At 39.7% G+C, this 26,922-nt stretch overlaps 1 protein-coding gene across 1 annotated transcript in view; it reads left to right on the plus strand.

The window, feature by feature from the left end:
- Positions 1-26,922, plus strand: part of MAN1A1 (mannosidase alpha class 1A member 1) — a 165,217-nt gene that overhangs the window by 25,565 nt on the left and 112,730 nt on the right. The window contains exons 3-4 of the mRNA XM_059941319.1: positions 18,750-18,846; positions 21,181-21,296. Coding sequence (XP_059797302.1) covers positions 18,750-18,846; positions 21,181-21,296 — 213 coding nt within the window. The remainder of the gene's footprint in view (positions 1-18,749; positions 18,847-21,180; positions 21,297-26,922) is intronic.

Genomic DNA, 26,922 nt, shown 5'->3' on the forward strand with positions numbered 1-26,922 from the left:
TTTGTTTTAACCATGGCTTCTCAACCAGGGCTATTTTGCCCCCCGCCCCCTGCCCCCCCGAGGACATTTGGAAATGTCTGGAGACATTGGCTGTCACATCTGGGGTTATATGCTCTAAGCATCTAGTGGATAGAAGCCAGGGATCCTATTAAACATCCTGCAATGCACAGAAAATCCCCCTACAGCAAAGAATTATCCACCCAAAATGTCAGTAGTACAGAGGTTGAGAAACCCTGTTTTAAACCAGTGGTTTATGGTTTTAGTAACAACTTCATTTGCAAATAAGATATTCCTGTTTCATTAATGACTTTTAAACACTGAGGCTGTTCATGCTTGACAGCCATGGGGCTCTGAGTTCTACTGTAAAATAATAATAATAGTAGTAGTAATAATAATTGTTTTCCAGTGTTTAAAAAAAATCCTTGTCTATCTACTTATCTATTTTTATATGTAACACAGATTTCACAAGAATGTGCTTAACCTCTAGAATACACAATTAGGTGTTAGAAATACTCTGTTCTTGTGAAGAAATGAGCAGAATTTCTAATTTTCCAGTGAGCTTTCTTCGGGAGATCATAGGCAAGAAATTACTTGAATTTGGGAATTTGCTGTTACTATGTATGTTGAAACAGAGTAACAGTCAAGATAACTACCCACTCTAGTTACCAATTTAGAATTTACCTACATTGTAGTATATAGTCTAGAAAGGCCTGAAACATTTGTGCCAGTGCCATTTTTATTTCTGAATATCATATAAGGCTTGTGTGTTTACTGTCTTCACTCCCTCCCCTCCCTCTTACGTGTATCAAATGATTTAGAATATTCTTCACCCAGTCCTTCCTCTCCATTACCCCTCACCCTTTTTACCTCCACCGCAAGTTTAGCTATTTGAGTTGTCTTTCTCACTATCCAGGACTATATTTATCCATTCTCCCTTTTCACAGAATTTGTCCTTTTGATGACTGGGTCAGTTAGTCATCAATACCTGCACTACCACTAGGGTGCAGAGAACTGGTTAGACTGTCATCCGGGAGGGAAAGCAAAGAATCTGGGTGCATTCCCTTACCTTCCTCTCTGTCATCTCCCTGAAGGAACTGAGAACCACAAGACACAAACACAACAACCTGTAGCTGTAAATTATTATGGATTAAGCAGAACCCGGATATGCTGGGCACCAAGTAGGTGCTGAGAAATACTTGGTAATTGATTACATGATTACATGATACCGTTGCTAAGTATTGGTAAAATATGTGATTGTATATAATAGAAATAGATTTTTCTTGTTGTATTTAACAGATTCTTGGCTTATACAAATATCAGCAAAAGGAGAGTGTTCATTGCAGTGAGGATGACATCCACTCTGTCCTTTTCAGGTCGTTATGTACCTATAGAGGTTCAAAGAGAAACCCCCAGGCACTTCATTTAAAAGGAACAAACAAAATGTTTTTGGTAATGCACCATATCTGCCTAACTTTTTCTTCAGGGCCAGAAACTGGGAAAAGCAGTTTACAGTATAATTACGTTTTTTAGTGTGGTCTTTTGTTAAGCTTCAAAACTTTGTTTTTGTGACACTCTTTAGAAAAGTGGTAGAACAGTGATAACTACTTCTTCACAGACTTCCTGATTAAGAGGGATTAGTTTTAAGAGTAATTGGCATCTTTCAAGGGTTTGGACAAAGTCCAGTTCATGTCCTGTGATCTCAGGCTGTTACAATGGAGAGTCTTGTCCATCAGCGACCACCTCGATATGGCTTGGTGGCATCTCTGAGCATTAAAAGATCAAGCTACATAGCAGTTGAAAACAAGTTAAGGCCTTCCTTCGATTTTGAAATGACTGTTACCCAAATTTTATTTTGCCACTTCATAATTTAGAGCCTTGTGATGAAGACTCAGAAAAACTCTTTAACAGCTTTACCAGTGAAACATAGGGAAATGCTTAAGTTTCTCCATCGAGAATAAGTTGATCTGGGAGAGAGGGACCTTGGATTGCAATGAAACGGCAGTTACACATGTTCTGCTATGGAAAGAACTTTGGTAAACAGGCTTAGCTCAGCAGCAATCACAGGACCATGCCTCTTGCCTGTGTAAACGTGTAGAATGGCATTTTTTTTTTTTTTTTTTTTTTTTTTATGGCTGTGTTGGGTCTTCGTTTCTGTGTGAGGGCTCTCTCTAGTTGTGGCGAGCGGGGGCCACTCTTCATCGCGGTGCGCGGGCCTCTCACTATCGCGGCCTCTCTTGTTGCGGAGCACAGACTCCAGACGCACAGGCTCAGTAATTGTGGCTCATGGGCCCAGTTGCTCTGCGGCATGTGGGATCTTCCCAGACCAGGGCTCAAACACGTGTCCCCTGCATTGGCAGGCAGATTCTCAACCACTGCGCCACCAGGGAAGCCCCATAGAATGGCATTTTATTGTGATGGACTGGGGCAGTGACTTGAGGGGACTGGGTTGAAGGTAGAAGTCATTCTAGGAAGACAGTTCCTGTACAAGAGCTGGTTGCCAGTAGTCCTGAGAATGGAGCTGAGGTGTGAGTCTGGGTTCCAAAGAATATCACCAGCAAGACATATCACAGTAGTCCTGGGTCTAAGCTGAGTAGAGCCCAGGACCCAGAGGTCCAAGTCAGAGAGAGGAGAAAACACTGGAACCAGAATTACAGCACTTAGTAACACTGGTAAGACTTAATCACACAGACATACAGCCGTGCACAGGTTAGCCCCTTGTGGACAGAAAGTGAATGTAGCACAGGCCTTGTAGCTATAGGCACGCACATGTTCGTGAAAGGAATGAACAGTTTAGCCTGGCACAAAGGAACAGGTGGGAGTGAAGTTGGGAGTTGGAGTCCAGAGAGTCCAGTATGAGGACAGCAGAGCAGTTGCACCCCACTGCCCCACTGAATCTGTTCTGGAATTTGCTCTCTGCCTGGCTGACAGGTCTCATCGGCTTCCTTCTGTGAGAGCATATCCTCCAGGAGCCGGCCAGTGTGTTGGAGGCTGAGCCTACTGCATCACCCTCATTATTGCCCAGGGTACACATTTGCAGGTTATGTATTTGATCTATTATTACATTTCAGGACCTCAGATCTTTGCCAGTAAAATTTTAAAATGAGTAGTTAGTTCCTGGGAGGATATCCTTCTGAGACAGGACTAAGGAAGCAGGCAGGAGGGACAGATCCCTCATAAATCCTGATAGAGCGTCCTGGGAGAAGGCAGAATATTCTCCTCCTTCTGAGAAGCATTTTAAACAAGGATATTCTAAATCAAGTTAGAGAGTCTTAAGCCAAGGACAGTATTTTATATTCAGGGCTAGGAAGGTATTTTCTGTTGACGGTAGAAGGTCATACTATTTGGAACAACAGTCTTGTGTTCAGAAATGAAGGATGTGGAATTCTAATATTGTTCAAACAATGAGAAGAAAATATGTAGTACAAAACAGTCAGTTTATATGGAAATCAGTAGTTGAAGATCACAAATATACTGACCTATTTTAAACAAGATTTGATGTAGTTATAATAAAACAGCAAAAAGTTGTGTTCTTTCATACACACACAGACACACATTTTTTTTAACATCTTTATTGGAGCATAATTGCTTTACAATGTTGTGTTAGTATCTGCTGTATAACAAAATGAATCAACTATGTGTATACATATATCCCCATATCCCCTCCCTCTTGCGTCTCCCTCCCACCCTCCCTATCCCACCCCTCTAGGGGGTCACAAAGCACCGAGCTGATCTCCCTGGGCTATGCGGCTGCTTCCCACTAGCTGTCTATTTTACATTTGGTAGTGTCTGTGTGTCCATGCCCCTCTCTCACTTCATCCCAGCTTACCCTTCCCCCTCCCCGTGTCCTCAAGTCCATTCTTTATGTCTGCGTCTTTATTCCTGTCCTGCCCCTAGGTTCTTCAGAACCATTTTTTTTTTTTTTTTTTAGATTCCATATATATGTGTTAGCATACGGTATTTGTTTTTCTCTTCCTGACTTACTTCACTCTGTGTGACAGACTCTAGGTCCATCCACCTCACTACAAATAACTCAATTTCATTTCTTTTTATGGCTGAGTAATATTCCATTGTATATATGTGCCACATCTTCTTTATCCATTCATCTGTCGATGGACACTTAGGTTGCTTCCATGTCCTGGCTATTGTAAATAGTGCTGCAATGAACATTGTGGTACATGACTCTTTTTGAATTATGGTTTTCTCAGGGTATATGCCCAGTAGTGGGATTGCTGAGTCATATGGTAGTTCTATGTTTAGTTTTTTAAGGAACCTCCATACTGTTCTCCATAGTGGCTGTATCAGTTTACATTCCCACCGACAGTGCAAGAGGGTTCCCTTTTCTCCACACCCTCTCCAGCATTTATTGTTTGTAGATTTTTTGATGATGGCCATTCTGACTGGTGTGAGGTGATACCTCATTGTAGTTTTGATTTGCATTTCTCTAATGATTAGTGATGTTGAGCATCCTTTCATGTGTTTGTTGGCAATCTGTATATCTTCTTTGGAGAAATGTCTATTTAGGTCTCTTGCCCATTTTTTAATTGGGTTTCTTGTTTTTTGATATTGAGCTGCATGAGTTGCTTGTATATTTTGGAGATTAATCTGTTGTCAATTGCTTCATTTGCAAATATTTTCTCCCATTCGGAGGGTTGTCTTTTCGTCTTGTTTATGGTTTCCTTTGCTGTGCAAAAGCTTTTAAGTTTCGTTAGGTCCCATTTGTTTATTTTTGTTTTTATTTCCATTTCTCTAGGAGGTGGGTCAAAAATGATCTTGCTGTGACTTATGTCATAGAGTGTTCTGCCTATGTTTTCCTCTAAAAGTTTTATGGTGTCTGGCCTTACATTTAGGTCCTTAATCCATTTTGAGTTTATTTTTGTGTATGGTGTTAGGGGAGTGTTCTAATTTCATTCTTTTACACGTAGCTGTTCAGTTTTCCCAGTACCACTTATTGAAGAGGCTGTCTTTTCTCCATTATATATTCTTGCCTCCCTTATCAAAGATAAGGTGACCATATGTGCATGGGTTTATCTCTGGGCTTTCTATCCTGTTCCATTGATCTGTATTTCTGTTTTTGTGCCAGTACCACACTGTCTTGATTACTGTAGCTTTGTAGTATAGTCTGAAGTGCAGGAGCCTGATTCCTCCGGCTCTGTTTTTCTTTCTCAAGATTGCTTTGGCTATTCAGAGTCTTTTGTGTTTCCATACACATTGTGAAATTTTTTGTTCTAGTTCTGTGAAAAATGCCATTGGTAGTTTGATAGGGATTGCATTGAATCTGTAGATTGCTTTGAGTAGTATAGTCATTTTCACAATGTTGATTCTTCCAATCCAAGAACATGGTATATCTCTCCATCTGTTTGTATCATGTTTAATTTCTTTCATCAGTGTCTTAGAGTTTTCAGCATACAGGTCTTTTGTCTCCTTAGGTAGGTTTATTCCTAGGTATTTTATTCTTTTTGTTGCAATGGTAAATGGGACACACACATATTTGAGGGAGATAAATTTTACATTTGAGAGAAAGAAATTATAACTCAGCTATGATGCTCCATAAAAGTACATAAAGGGGCTTCCCTGGTGGCGCAGTGGTTGAGAATCTGCCTGCCAATGCAGGGGACACGGGTTCGAGCCCTGGTCTGGGAAGTTCCCACATGCCGCGGAGCAGCTGGGCCCGTGAGCCACAACTACTGAGCCTGTGCGTCTGGAGCCTGTGCTCCGCAACAAGAGAGGCCGCGATAGTGAGAGGCCCGCGTGCCGCGATGAAGAGCGGCCCCTGCTTGCCACAACTAGAGAAAGCCTCACACAGAAACGAAGACCCAACACAGCCATAAATAAATAAATAAATATTAAAAAAAAAAGTACATAAAAATTAAACATTTCAACTCATATTGTTAGTTTTACTCCCCAGAAGCACAATATTTAGTAAGTACTATTTTATATATTTTTTAACCAGAGCCCTTTTCAGATAGCTTAACAAGAATGGGATGCAACTCTTAGGGTAATTCAGTTTTTACCAGCACTGTGGATAAGTTCTATTATAGAAGATGCCTGAACTAATATTTGAGATTTTCATTCAAAAATATAGCATAGTCTTCTTGTTTGATAACAATATTTACTTGAATATTTTATCCCATTTTGAACAAATATTTTACTTTTTTCAAGCAAGGTGGAGGAAAACAACTCAAATTGTCCCATGAAGTTACTGTTTTCTGGGTGAATCCAGGAATCCTGACTACATACTTTTTCTTTTTTTAATCATTTATGCCCATCCCCCTAACCCACACCGGTCTTTTAAAGCTTGAACAAAGGACTCAGCTACCATAATTTCTTTGATAAATCATAACTATTTATTATTATACAACTGTTCTGATCAAACCTTTAGAGTAGTTTCAGCTGCCAAACAGTATTATGAAAAGAAATAATCCAGAGAAAAACTTCCTCTTTCCCCAGATTGGGGTATGGTATAAGTCCAATTTTGATCTGGTCACTCAGGTTTTTAAAAGACAACCAAAGGATAGCTACTCAAATGTTAAATTCATTAGTGACTGGTAATCAGTGAGTTAAGTAATAAAATAACTGTAGTTTGAACTTATAACTGGGCAGGCTGTCACAGTCTCCTGCATCAGGATGATGCCTCTGTAGTTCTGGGTTTTCACTCATTTATGGTAGCAGAACAGCCACTGTGACAGCACATCTACCTGTGTCACACCTCCATTCAAGGAAGAAAGAAGAGGGAGAACAGGGCTGTTGACAGACCTTGACAAACATCTCATTGGCGTGAGCTTTGCCACATAGCTACCTCTAGCTGTAGAGAGATTAGGGAAGCACACATTTGGCTTTTACACCTTCTCTTCCAAGGACAGGCAAGGCAGAAGGAGATTTGGGTGCGGAGTGAATCAGTCTGCGACAGGTAGAATGTATATTCATAATTTTCCCATTTTTATTATTGTTTTGTAGCTTTATGTAGTCTTTCTGAATAGTGAAATAATTTGACCTCTGCTGATAAACTTGGCACTTTTTTTTTCCTTCTTAAATCTATGAAGGTCTTTGCCCAATTTTTAAGCCATGAAATAGCTGAACAAAATTGGAAGTCATTCCAAAGCTAATACTAAGTAATACCGTCTTCTTTTAACAGGTCACTGAATCTGGCATATATTTAATTCTGTGCACTTGCCATCCAGCAACTGTAGAATGAATGATGATTATCTCTTTCTACCAAAAAAAATCTAGCCTTATCAGAATTTAAAGTTCTAACAGAATGGTTAGAGTAATACATTTTCAAGCCTGGGAAATACTTGCCACCACTTACAAAACATCTCAGATTATCTTCAACCCATAGAAAATATGGCTTATAGGGCGGCAGTGATACAACCATACTAGGTATGATTGCTTGCCTGAACAGTGGTACCACATATAGTCCAAAATAATTGTTTGCCATCTTCAGTAATAACATTAGTAACATAGAAGTCTAGATAAAACTATAGTAGAAAGAGCATTGAAAAATAATCAGTATTGCTATACTTTTTTGGTAGGTATTTAGAAAGAAATCTGATATTATTGCCAATGTTAGGGCAATTTATAGAATGCTGTTGACATTTAAACCCATATTGGCTAAAATGTCTTTTTGCAGTTGCCAAAAAACAAAATTATCGGTGTGTTTTCTTGGTGAAGAAGTGTCATATACTATGAAACCAAGAATAAAGATTATGATCTAACACTATAGGATGCTCAAATGGAGATGAACTTCACTGGAAGGAAATTTTAGATGTTAAAATGTATGTAAAGCAAAATTCTTTTTCAATGTATGTAAGATATGTTTTTCTACAGGGTACCAGAAGCAAGAGATATTCTCATTTTCATTTTAGTTCCTTAATCTACCAGTATATTTAATGTTTCTCTCCTGTATCAGCAAAGTTTTCAAAAAGGGAAAGATTGGAAGGTGGTTTTGCATGGCACATTTCTGAAGTCTCACTACTGAAAGTTGAGTTTATCCAAAATAATTAAATAGGTAATAGAAAGCATGCAAATATGTATATCAATAACATGAGTTAACAGTTTGTTTGGAGGCTTATTTGGAAGGCAGGTTCCCCCGATTGCATGGGTCACATCTTTAGCTCAGTACAGTGTACAGGCTTCAGAGTCAGCCTAAATTCAGAGACAACCTCCACCCCTGCTAAAGGGCTGACCTTGGGAAAATTATTTAACCTCTTGATTTCTTCATCTGTGCAATGGGACTCTCAGTGGGGAGACTACTTTCCTTGTAAGATTGTTGTGAGGGACTGAGAGAATATGTAAATGCTTTACATATTTCCTGACATGTAAGTGTTCAATAAATGCTGGCCCTTTTTTTTTTATTTTAAATTTATTTATTTATTTATTTATTTTTGGCTGTGTTGGGTCTTCGTTTCTGTGCGAGGGCTTCCTCTAGTTGCGGCGAGCGGGGGCCACTCTTCATCGCGGTGCACGGGCCTCTCACTGTCGCGGCCTCTCTTGTTGCGGAGCACAGGCTCCAGACGCACAGGCTCAGTAGTTGTGGCTCACGGGCCTAGTTGCTCCGCGCCATGTGGGATCTTCCCAGACCAGGGCTCGAACCCATGTCCCCTGCATTGGCAGGCAGATTCTCAACCACTGCGCCACCAGGGAAGCCCCTGGCCCTTTCTGTTAAGGATAAGAAAGTACCTTTTTGTGACACACCAATTATGGATTTTAAGTCTTATAGAAACACTAGTTGCTACTCCAAGTTTATACTTAGGAACTAGCATTTTTGATATTTAGTATACATAAATATTACATTTCACAGGTGATTTTCAAAATAGTACCTTTTATAAAACATTTTCATTATTGGTATTCTCTGATAATAATGTTTAAAACTGTGATCTGCAGTATACAAAAGGATTACTTTCATAATATAAAATTATGGAATCTCGAATGACAAGGAGTGCCCCAACTATTTACTAATAGTGGACAATTTTACGGGTAATCATTTCAGAAGTTTAAAAAAAATTTCCCTGTAATATGTGACATTTTATAACCAATATATTTTGTATGAATTTTACCTTCAAGAAGTAATAACTTACAAAATTATAATTTGTAATCCTTTAGTTAAGAAAATAGTGATTTCTGGTTTTAATTTGAAAAGGAAACACTCGTCCCTGCAACTGTCCTATTGATAACAGCTTTATTCATAATTGCCAAAACTTGGAAGCAACCAAGATGTCCTTCAGAAGGTAAATGGATAAATAAACTGTGAGACATGCAGACAATGGAATATTATTCAGTGCTAAAAAGAAATGAGCTACTAAGCCATGAAAATTCAGACATAGAGGAACCTTAAGTACATATTTACTAAGTGAAAGAAGCCAGTCTGAAAAGGCTACGTACTATATGATTTCAACTATATGACATTCTGGACAAGGCAAATCTATGGAGGCAGTAAAAATATCAGTGGTTGTAGGGTGGGGTAGGGGAGAGGGAAGAAAAGAGGGAGCACAGAGGATTTTTAGGGCAGTGAAACTATTCTGTATGTTAATATAATGATGGATACAAGTCATTATACATTCGCCAAAACCCATAGAATGTACAATAACAATCTTAATGTAAACTGTGGACTTCTGGTGATGGTGATGTGTCAGTGTAGGCTCACCAGTGTAACAAGTGTATCATTCTGGAACATGATATTAGTAGTAGGGGAGGTGGTACGGTGTGTGGGTAGGGGGTATATGAAAATCTCTGTACTTTCTGCTTAATTTTGCCATGAACCTAAAACTGCTATAAAAAAAAAATAAAGTCTATTAAAAGAACATACACACAAAAGAAAAAAAGAAAAGAAATGCTGTATCCTGCAGCTCTCCTCTTGATAACTGAAGCAGAACACATCTTGACTTTCTAGGGCTACTTTGCTTGCTTAAAAAAATAAGAAGAAAAGAACATAATTTTAAAAGGCAAGTATCTCTAACTTTTGCTCATTAGCAATTTTTTTTAGAGAATTTTTGCTAATTCTTTTTTCATTTCTCATTAATTATGGTCTAACTTCATAGTATTTGTAATGTTTAAAAAAGGAATATTAAAAGAAAAATTTTAAGTTTATTAGTCTTCGTGAACTTGACAAATCTTATGAACAAATCCCTTAAAGGAGAGCATATGTGTTCTAAAACATTATTGTGTCACTACTGCAAAAAAGATAAATGTAGTGAAAATTTGAAGCTGTAGAAGTGACATGCATGAGTTAAAAGAATGTTTGGACTTGCTTTATTATTACAAATATTAAAACTAAAAAAACTATCTTTTGAGATAAGATACTCACTGATGAGGATAGTATTTGTTTCCTATGTGGATACTTTTTTTAGACTTTCTTCTTAGAGTAAAGGAAGTTTCATGATATCGCAGCAGGGGATATCATTTTCTCTTAACTGCCGGGAAAGATCTGTAGTTGATGATGTTTCCCAGGTTTGGGAAGGCTCTGCTAAGTCTTTGCCTGGGGACTGGGCAGGGAAGATCAGCTGGCATCTGGCCTGCGAAGGCCCACTTGCTGGCCTGCTAGTTCTTACTTAGTAGGGGTAATCTAACAAAGGCAGTTTTAGATCAATTAAAAATCAACCAAACAAACAACAAAAACCCTGACGTTGAGTGTTTAAACTCGAGTGACAACTTCTGTGGAAAGAGACCACGATCATTAACTACAAGACAGATATTTTTGAGATGTAAATAACAGCAAGTCATAGACCCTGGGCTGATCGAGAGCTTCTCTATGTAAAGAAAACATTCTCACCAACAGTACTTCTTTCCAAAAAAGAAATATACTAGATAGTCAATATATGAACAAGTGTTTTTCTAATGGCTAAGTTTAGAGATGTGAAATTACTATCTCTTCGAGTATTTTAGAGTCATATACTTACATTTTAGTCAAGTTTTGGGGTTTTGAGGGGTGTCCTCTACCCTCTTCCATTTGGTAATAGCACAGAGTTTTATAAAATAATGTCAGAATTTGGTCACAAAGAACCATTAAATAGCATATAACCCAATTCTCTGAGCTAGACCTAGAAAAACTGGCTTTTTCTTAGGAGTGTGAGATGATTCTTAGAAACAGGACAATCTGTCCTCTACAAGTGGCAATTAACTGGAATTCTCATTTTTTAAAACTGGCTTTATCAGGCATTCTGAGTCTTTTTCAAAAGAGATTACTGCTCTAACTGCTCTTTCAATTCATTGGGAATTAATGTTTATTAGCCCATTAGGGTTCATACAATACTAGCATTAAATAATTACTCCTTTATATATCTCCTGCTATCTTTAAAAAGAAAGTATACTAAATTGGCTGTGGGAAAATTCAGGACATCTCAATCTGAAGAAAATATGAACGCGTATCTATCCCCTCCTTGGTTATGAGGCAGCCTGGGGTGTGTGGTAACATTGCACACACAGAGACAAGAAAGAAGCAGTAGAGTAGTGGAGAAGAGGAAAGAAAAACTGGCCACCCTTAGCTCTGGTGGTGGTGATAAAGCTCAGGAAATACTGCAGCTGAAGAGAGCAGGTGTCAGCACAGTCAGCGGCTTGGTGTGAAGGAGAGGGATTCAGGGTTCTCCGTAAATCCAGGGACAGGCAGGGTCGGAGCAGGGCAGGGCCATCTTGTCTGCCCAAGTAGTCTGCACAGCCAGAGGAGAAGAGTTGGGAGACAGAGCTGGAGAGAGAGCTGAATTGGAGGGAAGGAGGGTCCTGAGGGTTAAAGGAGACAATGCAGGCAAGAAAAGCTGGTGCTGCCAGGTCCTGTCCTGGAGCCAGTTTACAAGCCCAACTTGGTGTGTGCCGTTTTGCTGCCAGGCCCAGCCGCGTCTCTTCGTACCCCAGGTAGGGCTGGCCCTGTGCACAGAGCAGCAGAAGAGTTCGGAGGCTGTGGGGGACTGTCTTAAGGTTTGCAAGCAGCAAAAAAAGTCAAGGCATCCTAAGTGATGCAGGGAAAAGAATCAGAACGAGAGAGTTTGATGCCTCGCTCTTCCTTTGCACTACGCTGGGCCTCTGCTCCCTCATCTGTAAAATGGGGTAGTAATACCCCAGAGGTATTAAGGAGGATTAAGTGTGTGGTAAATTGTTATCAGGTTCCCCTCCCAGCACCTTGCAGGTGCTGGACAAAGTTAAGGCACTTTCTCCTTTACAGCTTCTGCAGTTTCACTTGTAGAACAGTGTAGGATTTAGAATTATACATGCTTTCTGAAGTGTGAACCTACCACTCATTCAGCAGGAAGAGAATTGCTGAGAGGTGTGTGCATAATGCTTTGTACATCTCAGGTCTCAAGGACCTCCCTAATTCTTGGTAGAGTCAGCATTGATGTCCTGGCAGGCCCTGGATGGTCAAGAGCGGGCACAGAAGGCAGCCTGGGTCAGAAGTGGGCTGGGCGCTGCTCCCTGAGCTAGGGGAGAGGGCCAGAGGGAAGCGACATGCCCACAGGCCTACTAAGCACAGAGCAGTCAGGTCTAGACATGTGCCCATAAACCAGGGCTTGCAGTGCAGACGGCTGGTCTGTGGGCCATCTGTGGCTCACGGATGTTTTTTCCCCTTAGCTGGCATACTGTTTTTTTTCTAGACCCCTGGAAAATCTGGCTCAAACCTTGAAAGCAAGCTTAGTCTTTTTTTTTTTTTTTTTTTTTTTATTTATTTTTGGCTGTGTTGGGTCTTCGGTTCGTGCGAGGGCTTTCTCTAGTTGCGGCAAGCGGGGGCCACTCTTCATCGCGGTGCGCGGGCCTTTCACTATCGCGGCCCCTCCCGTTGCGGGGCACAGGCTCCAGACGCGCAGGCTCAGTAGTTGTGGCTCACGGGCCCAGCTGCTCCGTGGCATGTGGGATCTTCCCAGACCAGGGCTCGAACCCGTGTCCCCTGCATTAGCAGGCAGATTCTCAACCACTGCGCCACCAGGGAAGCCCTAGTCTTTTTTTTTTAAGAATATTTTTTTTTAAATGGCTTTAGCCAGGGCCTTCAGTCTTGTTTGGCCTCATTCCCCGTCATTTCCAGTTGCCCTAAAGCTGGCCATTCTATTTCTGTCTGGCCCCTGAATTTTCAGTCCCTCTTTTGAGCCCAAGGCAGAGCAGGGCACAATCCAGGGAGCTGGCCCTGGACACAGAACCAAGGATTCAGTGTGTCCTATCCCTCTATACTAGGGCTGCTGGATGAAATACAGGACTCTGTTAAATTTGCATGTCAGATAAACATAAATGCTTTTTTAGTATAAGTGTGTCCCACGCAAGGTTTTTATTTCCTAAATCTGGCACCCTTACTCTATCGTCTTTATAATTCACGCCCTGCCACCAATAAGTACTCAATAAGTAGTAATTGTCCTTGTGACTTTGGGAAAAAGAACCTTGGAAATAGAGTACCTTAACAGCCTTGGGGAAGGGGAGAGAGAACTAATATATTTCAGCTTTCGAAAGAGATAAATTGAGCAAGGTGCTGAATGAGTGTTTTAATTTGATACGGGGTAAGATTGGAAACTATCACGGCTGGGAGGGGTTTTCTCCATTCTGGGTGAGGACAGATAGAAAGTGGCTGGACTCTGGGCTTGCCCAGGACACTGTGTTAAGGGGACGATCTTCCCAGTACTGTCTTAGGTGGCATCCTAATACTGTTTAGGGTAAGAGGATGCTAAACGCTGTAATTGTGGTAGACTCCAGGCTTGCAGTGTCTGGGAATGCAGGGTTATACCATGCTCTACATTCTGTCACCTCTCAGTGACATTGACCTCTTTCTACCCTGTTAATTTCTCTCTCCCTGAATTGCCCTGTCCGCTGTGAGTGTAGCACAGTGTCTGCTTTCCTTTGCACTGCTCTCCCTTATCTCTGTTTAACTCCTGCACCTGGTGGGGCAGTGAGGCGGAGATGTGCATGAAGGCCAGGAACACTCTTTGGATGTCTCCCTCCAGCCAGACATTTATCAGATTTGATCTCCAGACCATGATGTGAGGAAGACAATGCTATTCTCTCTCTCTCTCTCTCTCTCTTTTTTTTTGGATACAGACTTATTTTTAGAGCAGTTTTAGGTTCACAGCGAAATTGAGTGGAAAGTATGGAGCGTTCCCATATATCCCTGCCCCAATGCACCCTATCCTCCCCCACTGTTAACATCCTGCACCTCAGTGGGACGTTGGTTTCCTTCAGTTATTGTTTTTAAAGATGAGAAACTGAGAGTCTGAGAGATCAGACCCTTAGGCAGCAGGGCTCCGGCTCCCCCAGCTGAAGCCCACCTGCCTTGCTTCCTGAGATGGCATCCTCAGCAAAGGGTCTCCTGCTGGCTCCGTGCTCCTTCTGGTCCTCTCAGTCTTCATTCCCACAGGGAAATATAGGGAGCAGGCCCACACCAGATAAGAGGAAGGGGCGGCAAGATTGTTGTCGCGTGTTTACATATCTAGAAATTTTTTTTCCAGTGGATAAGCAAGGGTTTGGTGAAGCTGTGACTTGATTCCCTGAAAATACTTTTTAATCTTGTTTCCTTTCTTCCATTTCCCTGTTCCACCAAAGATTAAAGGAAAGAAGATTGATACAGTGATCCTAAGAATGTTTTGTGTTGAGATTTTTATCTGGGAGTTTCAGACGTTACTTTCATGGGACAATCAAGTCATGTCAGACAAAGTTTGGTGGAAACTACTGAGAGGCATTTAAAATCAGTGTTGTTCCAAGCATCCATTGTAAGTATAATTTTAAGAGCGAAGGCCACCAATCTCCACTTCAACAATCAGGGAGGTAGATTGACCCCTACCCTAGTCCTCGGCTGAACCAGATACGGCTCCTTCATGTCCTCTGGAACAGCGGGAATGTGAGTGCCACTGGCCTGGTAGTTTTGTTTATTTACCTTTAATGGGTGTGGGAAGTGGGCTCAGAGAGATTAATTGTCTCACTTAGAGTCACACTGATGATGGCAGAGCTCAGATATGAACCCAGTTTGTTAGATGCCTGCTCCTGTGACCGCTCTTATACATTCCTCCTCAGTAAACAAGAGGATTTTCTATAAGGACACACAGGGAAGTAAGTAAACAGTCTCAGCAGGCAAACAGCCATGCCTCATGGAGGAGAGGAAGATAATTCATCAACATTCAGCATTCGGCAGCATAGTTTGCTGTTGTACAGAGGCTCTACAAACCTAACGTAATTCCCCTGGGGCACCATGTAACTAACTGAGCACCCCATGCCCGCTTCCCAGTCCTTGCCTTCCGTCTTCCCTCATGGTTTCAACTGCTTCCTGACTCTTTCTTGTGGCTTTTTTTCTTTATGTATTTGTACTTCTCTGCTTCTGCATCACTCTCTGGCCTCCGGATTCTCTGTGACTGTCTCCGAGTTATACTCCCCTAGGTAGAGTAGATGATTGGGTTGGTCCATCCGTTGGCGAGAGCGTCACACTGCGGGTGCCTCACCTCGAAGGCTCCTGGCCAGCCCTCAGTTGTCTCCCTGTGGGTCAGGCACCAGGACCTGGGTCAGTCAGCTGGGGCCAGGGACCCAGATCACACTGTCAGACTATAGAGATTTTGTATAAGACCCCACAGGATGGCCCTGTAAGTGGGACTTGAACTTGTATGCTTTTTAAAAGAGGCAGTGAAAGCCCAAAATCCTCATCAGACCTGTCTGGGAAAAAAGAGTGAGATTTTCAAAAAAAATTTTTTTTTTTAATTTATTTTTGGCTGTGTTCAGTCCCCATTGCTGCGCGCGAGCCCTCTCTAGTTGCGGAGAGCCGGGGCCACTCCTCGTTACTGTGCGCGGGCCCCTCACTGCGGTGGCCTCCCTTGCTGCGGGGCACGGGCTCTAGAGCGCAGGCTCAGTAGTTGTGGCTCACGGGCCCAGTTGCTCCGCAGCATATGGGATCTTCCCAGACCAGGGCTCGAACCCATGTCCCCTGCATTGGCAGGCAGATTCCCAACCACTGCGCCACCAGGGAAGTCCCTCAAAAAGATTTTTAATGTGCCTTATGAGTAACTTAATAAGATCATGTGATTAAAGAATCAGTAAATAAAAACATTTGCTAAGGGTAGTTCTTAGCAACAAAAACGTAGGTTATGAAATCTACACATACCTGGGGAAATTCAAACATATTTTTCTTTATTCATGGCTTCCCATGCCCTTGATTAGGACATAAAATTGAAACAAACTGTTAGTTACAAAATTTTTTTTAAATTGAAGTATATTTGATTTACAGTGTTGTGTTTCAGATGTACAGCAAAGTGATTCAGTTATATCACTTTAACTGAATCTTTTCAGATTCTTTTCCATTATACATTATTACAAGATACTGAATATCGTTCCCTGTGCTGTCCAGTAGGTCCTTGTTATCTGTTTTATATATGGTAGTGTGCATCTGTTAAGCCCAAACTCCTAATTTATCCCTGCCCGACCCTTCCCCTTTGGGAACCATAGGTTTGTTCTCAATGTCCATGACTCTGTTTCTGTTTTGTAAATAAGTTCATTTGTATCATTTTTTAGATTCCACATATAATTGATATCATATGATACTTGTTTTTCTCTGACTTCACTTAGTAGGATAATTTCTGGGTCCATCCATGTTGCTGCAAATGGCATTACTTCTTTCTTATGACTGAGTAATATTCCATTGTATATAATAACACATCTGCTTTATCTGTTCATCTTTTGATAGACACTTAGGTTTTTCCATGTCTTGGCTATTGTGAACAGTGCCACTGTAAACATTGGGGTTCATATATCTTTTCGAATTAAGAGTTTTCATCTTCCAGATATATGCCCAGGAGTGGGATTGCTAGATCATATGGTAGCTCTATTTTTAGTTTTTTAAGGAACCTCCATACTGTTCTCCATAGTGGCTGTATCAATTTACATTCCTACCAACAGTGCAAGAGGGTTCCCTTTTCTCCACACCCACTGCAGTGTTTATTGTTTATAGACTTTTTGATGATGGCCATTCTGACCAGTGTGAGATGATACCTCATTGTAGTTTTGATTTGCATTTCTCTAATGATTAGTGATGTTGAGCATCCTTTCATGGAGTTATGCACAACATTTAATTGCTTTTCTTATTGTTCTCATATTTATAAACATTTGTGAGTGTGTAAGAAGGGAAAACGTTAAGCTTCCATCTTATCTATTAGATTATAAGCGTGATAGACTCATGTACATTTCCCTGCTAGTCCTTTAGCATCTTATCACGCGTAATGTAGCAGACACTCAATAAGTGGCACTAATTACTCAGCCCTGATGCCAATTGATAACAAAGTGCTAATCCAAGAATCTTCAATAAGCATAGAGTCAAGGAGAAGTCATGTTATTTTTTGGATATTTCATGCCTAATTCCAGCTTCTCTGGGTCAAAACAAAGGATTACTATTACAAAATCTCATTTATTTCCCTTCACACTGTATGTGAGCTGTATGACCAATGCAAATATGAATATTCAGGAAAAAATAAAATTCAAACAAAAATCTTTGGTTTGTTTTCAGTTTATCTTTTTTTTTATTAGGGTTTCAGTATGGAGTTTGAAATCCTAATCAACATGGAATTTAGGCCTGTTTTAATCTTTCTACCTCGGATGTCAGGCTGTCTAACCCTAATTAAAGTGATGAAAGACTACAAAACAAAATGAAGGAGCCTGTGAAGGTGAAGGTTTAATCCTATCTGTGCACATCTTTGTAGCTGAATTTTAAAAGTGACCTTCTTGTGCTGTCAGCTCATGAGCATACTGAGTCTGGAGAGAGTAAATGCTTTCATTCTCATGGTCCCTTAGCTGGCTAGTGGCTTAATACTGTAAAATTAGAGGCTAGTAGCATTTTGATGCTTTCAAATATCTGTATGTCGTAAATCTGAGTTACAAAGTTGATTTTATGTATGACCTGTGAATTTAATCTCATTGTTGTTCTACACACACACAGACACAAACACACACATGAAGTCTTATTTGGCTTTTGATAGGCTCTTAGAGAACAATTTCTCCCCTTGAAAATTATTCCCTTTCTGCTAGAGTTAATATCTAGCACAATAGGTCAGAACTTAGTTTATAAGTCAGGAGAAATTGATTGGTTTTCATTATATGTAGATAAATTAATTTGTTAAAATTAAAAAAGGTATACAACTAATTTATGGCAGAGAGTTTGGGACTTTAAAAACATTCCTGGTACAAGGAGTCTAGGTTGGGAATATATAGAATTAGTCTTCAGTTACATATGTGTACACAGATATGTATGCAATTAAAGATTAATTATATTAAGCTGAAGTTTTCCAAAATCTATGTATACCTGCAGAGTTTCTTTTTTTCATTTCCTATAGATATTTAAAAATACTTCTCCATATAGACTTGGTCAAGATACATCAAAGTGTTTAAAGTCATAGCTTTTGGATATTTGTCTATATACTAAGTACAGAGAACCTTATGCAAAAATGTGAATTTTAAGTATGCAGTCTTTGCAGATTTAATGCATCATGAGGATGAAATAGATAAATGTAAGAATGGTTCATCCTTTTATGATAAGCTAAGTTTCTGTTGCTGAGAACTGACTTTTGAAAATGATATGTATATGAAATAGGATTAAATGGATTAAAAAAATCTCCGTTTGTAAACATAAAGGGATGATGTGTATTTGTGTGTTATGTGTGTGTTCCAGCTTATTCATACCCTTGTCACCCTTTTAATTATCATCCTTTTAACTAAGCAGTGAGTTTTAATGTTTTAACCTTTAGGTCTTCAATATATGATCTATTTTGAAGCAAAAATATCTCAAATTCAAAATATAATCCCGTTTTCATTTCTTTTCTCAGATGATGAAACATGCTTGGAATAATTATAAACGTTATGCCTGGGGAAAAAATGAACTGAAGCCTGTATCAAAAGGAGGCCATTCAAGCAGTTTGTTTGGTGAGTAGAATGTGCTTTGGCTCTTTACTGACAGTAACTTCTCTCCAATTGACTGAACTTGTGGGTAATGGAAAAAGTTTGTGTGATCCTCCAGACTGTGTTGCTAGGAAACTTGCATACCTGATGGAGTTGTCTGCAGGGAATGTGCATAGTGTGTCCTTCAGACAGAGCACTGGCTGCACTTTAGAACCACCTGCATCCCTTGAAAAAATACTGATGCCTGGGGCACACTTCCAGAGATCCTTATTTAATGGATATGGGCACAGTATCATGATTTTCAGCTCCCATGTGGTACCAAGCAGGGGAGCATTTGTTGGCTGCATTAACTGCTTCCTGTCAGGTAAAAGCTGTGTCTTTATCAATAAGCTGGCCAAGGCAGCCAGCCGTGGTGACCTTCACTGTATCTCAGTGACTCTCAACTTTGGCTCTAAATTTCTCCTGTTTGTGCAGTGGAAGAGAAAGTGAGGATGGAGTCGTCAGTTATTTAAACTTCCATTTATCCACTTTGGCATCATTTTATTGCTTTTGGTCCTCACAGCATCCCTCTGTGATTAGTACTCTAGGTATTGATAACATTCCCATCGTGCAGGTGCAGAAGCTAGGTAACAGAAGTGTTAGGTAGATTCCTTGGGTCACAGAGCTACCCAGTGCCCTTCTCACTGAACTCAGTTCCTCTTCAGTTCCCACAACTTTATCTATAAGTAACAGGATGAAGAGGAGGGAACCTTGGTCTGATGCTTCTGAATTCACCATAGAAAAGGTGACTTTCTGTACTTTAACTAAAGGTGTTAAATAGTACCAAATCATATAACAACAGTATCAGCTGACACTATGTGCCACGTGCCATTTGTGCATCTTCTCATTTAACCTCATTATTATATGTATTTTATAGATGAGAAATATGAAGCTGAGAGAACAGCTTGCCCAGTGTTAGCCATCTACTAACTGGCTGAGCTGGGACTTGAACCCACATGTGGCCAAGGTCAGAGTCTGCTCCTAATCACCCCATTATGCTTTTCCATTTATTTAGGACCTTCCATGTGTTTGGCTCTCTTTCCAGCACTGGTGTTAATAAACACAATACAAGTCTTTGCAAAGTTCATGACCTAGTGCAGAAGACATATGTGTAGATAGTGAATTATCAAAGCACTAGGTGGTTCAATAGATATTCATAGGAAGTTCTGAAGAACCATAGGCTCTCTGGTAGGGAGAAAGGCATTGCAGGAACGGTTAGGGAGAGCTGGAAGAGTGGGGAAAAGGCTGGTCTATCACAGTGACACACTTTAGAGATGAAAAGAGCCACACCTGGAGTCATGGTGGTACAAGTGATTTCAGATGTTACTAGAGTAGTGTTTTTTTTGTTTTTTTGTTTTTTTTAGGACACGGTGACTAGTTAACATGGGTGATGGGAGGTAGGAATTGAAGAGAGAAACTCAGAAACTTCATGCAGACTCAAAGGTCTTAATTTTTTACTGTTTACTATAACTTTAAAAAAATTTTAATTCTATTTTTGCTTTTATCTCTATGAAAGTTGTTCATAGTGTTAAGAAGTCAGTTTTGTGTAAATTTGCCGCAGTCTTTATTAAAGAGATTACTTGGCTCTCTGTTAATACAGTGATGGTTTTAAATTTATTATTAAGCCTTAAAAACATACTGAGTCTCTTAGTGTGGAATGTGGAGGTGAATAAGACATGCCTTCTCTATTCTAAGGAAGTTTACAGACTAAAAGGAGATGCATATAAGTAGTTATAATGGAAGACAGAAAGTGGTAAGTGCAAGAGCAATGTAAAGTCTTCCTGCTGAGGGAGTTCAGAGGAAATAAATGAGAGTCAGGACTGGCTAGGAGGATGGGAGGAGAGGTTAGGATCAGTCAGGGCTGCAAAAAGAGGGGGTAGAATTCCATTTTTGAGTAATGGTTTCTTAGAGCTATCACTAAGCAATTTTAGATCTAATTATATTTAAAGAGTTTTGCACAGGTGCACTTTGATGTAATTACATTAAAATTAATAAGTGTGTTGCTCCTTGATTTCAGGTCTTTTTTTTTTTCTTGCTAGAGAATGCAATCCCAAATGAAATTTCTAAGAGATTTATTTTCTGCAACTCAGAAGAGACTTTAAAGATTAGTGTACCAATCTATAGCCTGTGATAATTTTTAGTTTGGTTTTGATGCAACTTTTAAATTTTCTTTCACTGAAAGATGTTTAGACTGTGTTCAGTATTCTTGTTTACCAGTAAATTCAGTATTACCCACTTCCTTTCCAAGGTATGGTCAATGTGCATGTATGGATCTGTCAAAGGTGTTTTACTGAGTAAATGTTTTTCTGATATTTTCAGGTAATATCCAAGGAGCAACAATAGTAGATGCCCTAGATACACTTTTTATTATGAAAATGAAAGACGAATTTGAAGAGGCAAAAGCATGGGTTGACGAAAATCTAAATTTTAATATGGTAAGTTAAAAACAGCTGCCAATTCAGTTCTTAAATCTCAGTTAACATAAATAAATTATCTTGTGGGGCAGATTATTGTACTGTACCCTAGCAGAAACAAATAATGCAGTTTTAAGTAGTATCATACTATATTCTTAACTTGCCCTCCCTTACTACACAAATCCATGCCTTTGTTTTTTGGCAAACTAAAAGTAAGAAAAAAGAAATTAATATTTATTAAGACCTACATGTGCCAAGTATTCTTGTTCAAGTCTCTCAACAACCCTGTGAGACGGGTATTATTTTCACACCTTTACAGATTAGAAATCGGAGCCTCAGAGGCTTATCTACACCACACAGCTAGTTGTGTGTCAGGGCTGTGAGCCTAACATAGGTCTATGTGACTCCAATGCTCATGCTTTTGCACTGCACCATGGTGCATTATTGTGACTTTGTTAGATGAACATTTGTTAAATGGAGCCCAGGGTGCCATGGTGAGCTGCAGTTCAATGAAAGACCACAAAAGAAATTGAAATAGAGAAGTTTATTACTTAACAGGTCCTGAGAAGGTACATGACTCACCTGCAGGGGCCACACAGGGAGGTCAATGCAGAGTACAGACAGACAGAAAGACAGGACCTGGGGCACATGCCGTTATTAGGATGGATGAAGTGCTTTGGGGTTCCAAAGCTAAGGCCAAATTGGTCAATTCAAACGAATTGGTAAGCTCCACAGTGGTCTTTTCTAAGGGGCTCACAAGGGGAAGGCCCTGGGAGGTGGGGGAGACATGATCACAGAGGAAATCATATCAGGAACTGACATTTGCTTGGGACTCTGGGGCTGTTAATCGAAGGCACACTCTTGCATGAGGGGCTAGTGTCCATTTAAAGCCCCTGCAAGCCACTTGGCCAAACAGAATGGCTGCCGAGTCAGTAATGCCATGAAGTAGCTCCTCTCAACGCTCCACAGGCATCCAGGAGCAGCTGCATCCACTTTCCCATAAATAAGGCTTTAACCTTTATTGATTGTAGACCCTTATCAGCTTAAACTTTTTTTTTTCTTTTGGCCACATCATGTGCATGAGGGATCTTAGTTCCCTGACCAGGGATTGAACCCATGCCCCCTGCAGTGGAAGCTCAGAGTCCTAACCACTGGATTGCCAGGGAATTCCCAGTATAACCTTTTGTCAGTTTATATATGAAATATTTTTTTAAATTTCATATATGTACTATCATTTTTAACAAACCTCAATACCCACTGTACGCCAAGGAAAAGGTTCATAATTAAGGACAGTGGACTCTTCTAATACTACTTCTTGATAATTAAGGAGGACTACATCTTGTCAGAGCTAATCTAATTCCACAGTCATTGCTTTACCTTGTAATGAGGTTGACAGAGAGCTTGTTTTAAGAACAGGAAAAATTGACCCTGGTGTTTTTGAGTCATTCACTTATGTTTGCATTATTGGTGTTTTTTTAAGTTCAGTCTGTGAGTCTATTTCTGTTTCATAAGTTCATTTGTATCATTTTTTTAGATTCCACATATAAATGATATCATGTGATATTTGTCTTTCTCTGCCTCACTTATTTCACTATTGGTATTATTTTTAATCTGCGATTACTTTGCAAAAATTCTTGTAAGCCTCTTGCCTATCTGGTAAGCATTCGATAATATCTGTAAATCTCCATAACCAATCACAAGTAACATGCTGTATGTTGAGAATGGACAAAGAAAGGGTGTTTCCCTGCTGACCCCTCTGCTTTGTGGAGCTCTTGTTCTCCCACAGACCAAGTGAGAATACCAACATCGTTCAGAGTATAAAGGCAGCATAAAGCTGAGTCTTTTTCCTACCTCTTTGGATTAAAAACATATATAAATTAAAAGTTTTAATATTTTGTTCCTACTCCTCTAATTAATTGCCGTATGTACCCCATTTTGGAGATCACTGACTTAAAGTACAAGCAGATGAATCTGTGTTTAATCTGCCTTATAACTGAATTTAGAATATAAAGGAGACAGTATTCCAATACAAAGGGACCTTGGAGATTGATGTGTTCAGTCTTTTTATTTTAAATATGAGAAAACAGGCCCAAGGAGCAAGTGATTTTGTAAGATTCTACAGCTCTGTGGTTGAATATGACGTCTGGTAGCTCGGATATTACCAATAGAGCTGAGTGTGAAAAATTCAGGCAATGAACAAAAAATTAGATTTCCTTCTGAGGGTTTATTATTTCTTAATAATACTTTTTTCCTGCCTTGTTATTTTTGAGTAAGTTCAGCTACCTACCAGTAAATAATAATGAGCTTGTCTTCAGTTTATGTATGGAGGAGAGAATGGAGAATGTGTTCCCTCCACCGCCCCTCACCTCCAGAAAGGTAGGAGAATGAGAACTAGATTCTTCCAGAGTCTAATGATGGAAGACGGGAAAGTAGACTTTAGTGACACTAGACCCGAATAGTGTCCAGGTCCCTTGTCTGGCACATATAGCATTGCTGCCCCAAACCTCCCCCAAATACTGCAGCAGTTCTTTGCTTTCATGCCCGGTGGTAGTCTGAGAAACTCTGGAATCATTTATTTAAAAGGACTAAGCAAAAAGGCCTCTCAAGGTAATAGACAAGGTAACAGAAGGCAGTTGGCTGGCCTCAGACCATGACCGGGTGACATGAATGTATTCCATGGACCGTGGGGACCTATTAGGAAGCAGACGGAATCTAATAGAGGATATCAGAGTATTTATTTATTTTTTTTTTATAAATTTATTTATTTATTTTTGGCTGCATTGGGTCTTTGTTGCTGTGCGTGGGCTTTCTCTAGTTGCAGCGAGTGGGGGCTACTCTTCGTTGCAGTGCGCGGGCTTCTCATTGCGGTGGCTTTTCTTGTTGTGGAGCACGAGCTCTAGGCACACGGGCTTCAGTAGTTGTGGCACTTGGGCTCAGTTGTTGCAGCTCGCAGGCTCTAGAGCACAGGCTCAGTAGTTGTGGCGCATGGGCTTAGTTGCTCTGAGGCATGTGGGATCTTCCTGGACCAGGGCTCAAACCTGTGTCCCCAGCATTGGCAGATGGATTCTTAACCACTGTGCCACCAGGGAAGCCCAGAGTATTTAGAAGAGAACAAGAGCAAATTCTTTCGCTTCCTTACTTGTAAGATAAAGGGATTAGACTATAGGTTGAGTGATGGCTAAGATACTGAGCTTTGTTTCTTTAAAATTGTATTTTTGTATTTTTATAAGATTTTATTCAATGAGTTGAAAGATTTTTATGTAAAATATCATTTTAAAACTGTTATTGATAGTCTTGGGCTATAACCTTCAAAATATACTTTAAAAATATACTTTTAAAAGTCATAGTCATAGGTCCCGAATTTCTGTTTATTTTACTATTCCTAATTTGAAAGGTCTTGAAACATATTTGTTGCAGTTCTTTCTTTGGGTATTGCCATATTTTCCTTTAAAAATATAAAAGTTTATCAATAATATCCAAATGATAATACTTCCCATATCAAAATTAATAACAAATATAAATTCAGGACAGCTATCTTGATTTACTCTCCTAATCATTTTTTCTTTTTTTTTTTTTTGGCTGCATTGGGTCTTCGTTGCTGCTCGCGGGCTTTCTCTAGTTGCGGCAAGTGGGCTCAGTAGTTGTGGCTCTTAGTTGCGGGTCGCATGCTTCTCATTGCGGTGGCTTCTCATTTTGGAGCACAGGCCCTAGGTGCGCGGGCTTCAGTAGCTGTGGCACATGGGCTTAGTTGCTCCGTGGCATGTGGGATCTTCCTGGACCAGGGATCAAACCCGTGTCCCCTGCATAGGCAGGCAGATTCTTAACCACTGTGCAACCGGGGAAGTCCCATCTCCTAATCATTTTAAAGTGCTTCAACTTACAGTTTTCTAGTTGGTTTTATTATGTCCCATTAGAGAATTTGTCTTATATTCACTCATTCTACCCACAGATTCAAGTGATTATGTCAACAATTACACCTTTTTTTTTTGAAAACGTTGAAAATTTTTTCCCATTTATCTAAAGGAAGGAGAAATTGGAAAAGCTTAAACAGAGACAGAGAAAACTTATTTTTATGGATAACGTGTAGTATCATTCCAGCCTGGATAAATTATTGCTTGTTTTCAAATTAACGCTTTTTCCTGATAAAGTATTTTAATTGACAGTAGGAAGGTATTGCAAAAAAAAAAAAAAAGTTAATGCATCCACATTTATTGCAAGGGAAAAAATAAGAACGAAACTGAAAAAGAGCCACTGTTGTTGAGTTGGTTTATCCTGTGGTGCTCCTGAGTATAAACAAATCTTAGAGTCAAGAATAAATTTATTTATATGTGAAATATTCAATTTGCATCACTTAAAGGTGTAAAGTAAATGTTTTTTATTGGTTTATACTGTCATTAACTAAAACTCATTTTCTTTTAATTAAGACATAGCAATTTGATTGAATTTGCATACTTGGTAGTACAGAGTTCAAATGGCTGTAATAGCTGACTTAAAATAGTCACTGGGGATAATATGTAGGAGCAAGGACTTCAGGTGGAGCTTTGTATTTATTCCAAGTATCTAGAGGCACAGAGGTCTGGGCAGAAAACTGTAAGGGTAGACTCCAGTGGATGAGTTTTCTGGTTTTAATTCAAAGTAATCCTAGGACAAGGAATCTAAAACAGATCCTTGATTACTCATTATTCATTCATTAATTCATGCATGTATTAATTATATACTAAATAACTTTTAATTGTTAGGTACTTATCCTCATGGAGCTTATATAGCAGGAATAGTAGTCAGAATACCGAGCTCAGCCCACGTTTTTTAGGAATGAAGAAAGGACAAAGGAAATGGCTATTTAAAGAGTACTAAGACGTACCAAGTATTATGCTAGGTGATTTTTTTCATAGGTTATCTGATTCAGTCTTTGTGACAAATTACAGAGGGTAAGTGGTGTTTTCCCTATTTTTATCAATGAAGAGGTAGTTAATTAATCTGCCCCAAATCATGCAGCAAGTAAGAGCTGTGTTTTGAATAAGGTCTGCCTAAGTCAATGACCCTGTTTTTAATGGAGAGGAAATGCAAAGAGTTGTGAAATATATAGGCAGCCAGAGAATTTGAGTCCCTCAAAGTTAGGCATGTAATCTTAATATCTCAGTACTCATTAGGCTATGTTGTTCCATAGGTATTCAATAAAGATTAATTAAATGATTGAGAAGTTATCTTGTCCTACTTCCTGACAAACTGTGCTAGACTCAGCTAGGAGACAAGCTGACAGAGTGCAAGGGTAGCTGCATTGTGTCATATTTTTATGTAGTTAGAAATGATCTGGAGTTCAGGTGCAGTTGATCTGCTTGTTTTCACCTAACCTTCCAGAACAGATTTGTGGTGGTTCCTAATACAGGAAGATCACTAACATAAGAGCAAATGATCAAGAGTTTTATATTTGGGCGTTTCCAAATTCAGTTCTGAGCTTCCTCCTCTTTACTGTGACTTTAAAGAAGTATTAATTACCTCGATCCTTCCATGAGAAATATTGAAAACTGTCTTCAGTAATGAATTTTATAGAATATATAGACATTTTTTCCAGATAACAATTTCTTATATAAACCTTCAGTAAAAATCAGAGCTATATGAAAATTAAAAAGCATTTTTCTCCATTGAG

Source organism: Balaenoptera ricei, chromosome 12, assembly GCF_028023285.1.
Source record: "Balaenoptera ricei isolate mBalRic1 chromosome 12, mBalRic1.hap2, whole genome shotgun sequence".
Taxonomy (NCBI): domain Eukaryota; kingdom Metazoa; phylum Chordata; class Mammalia; order Artiodactyla; family Balaenopteridae; genus Balaenoptera; species Balaenoptera ricei.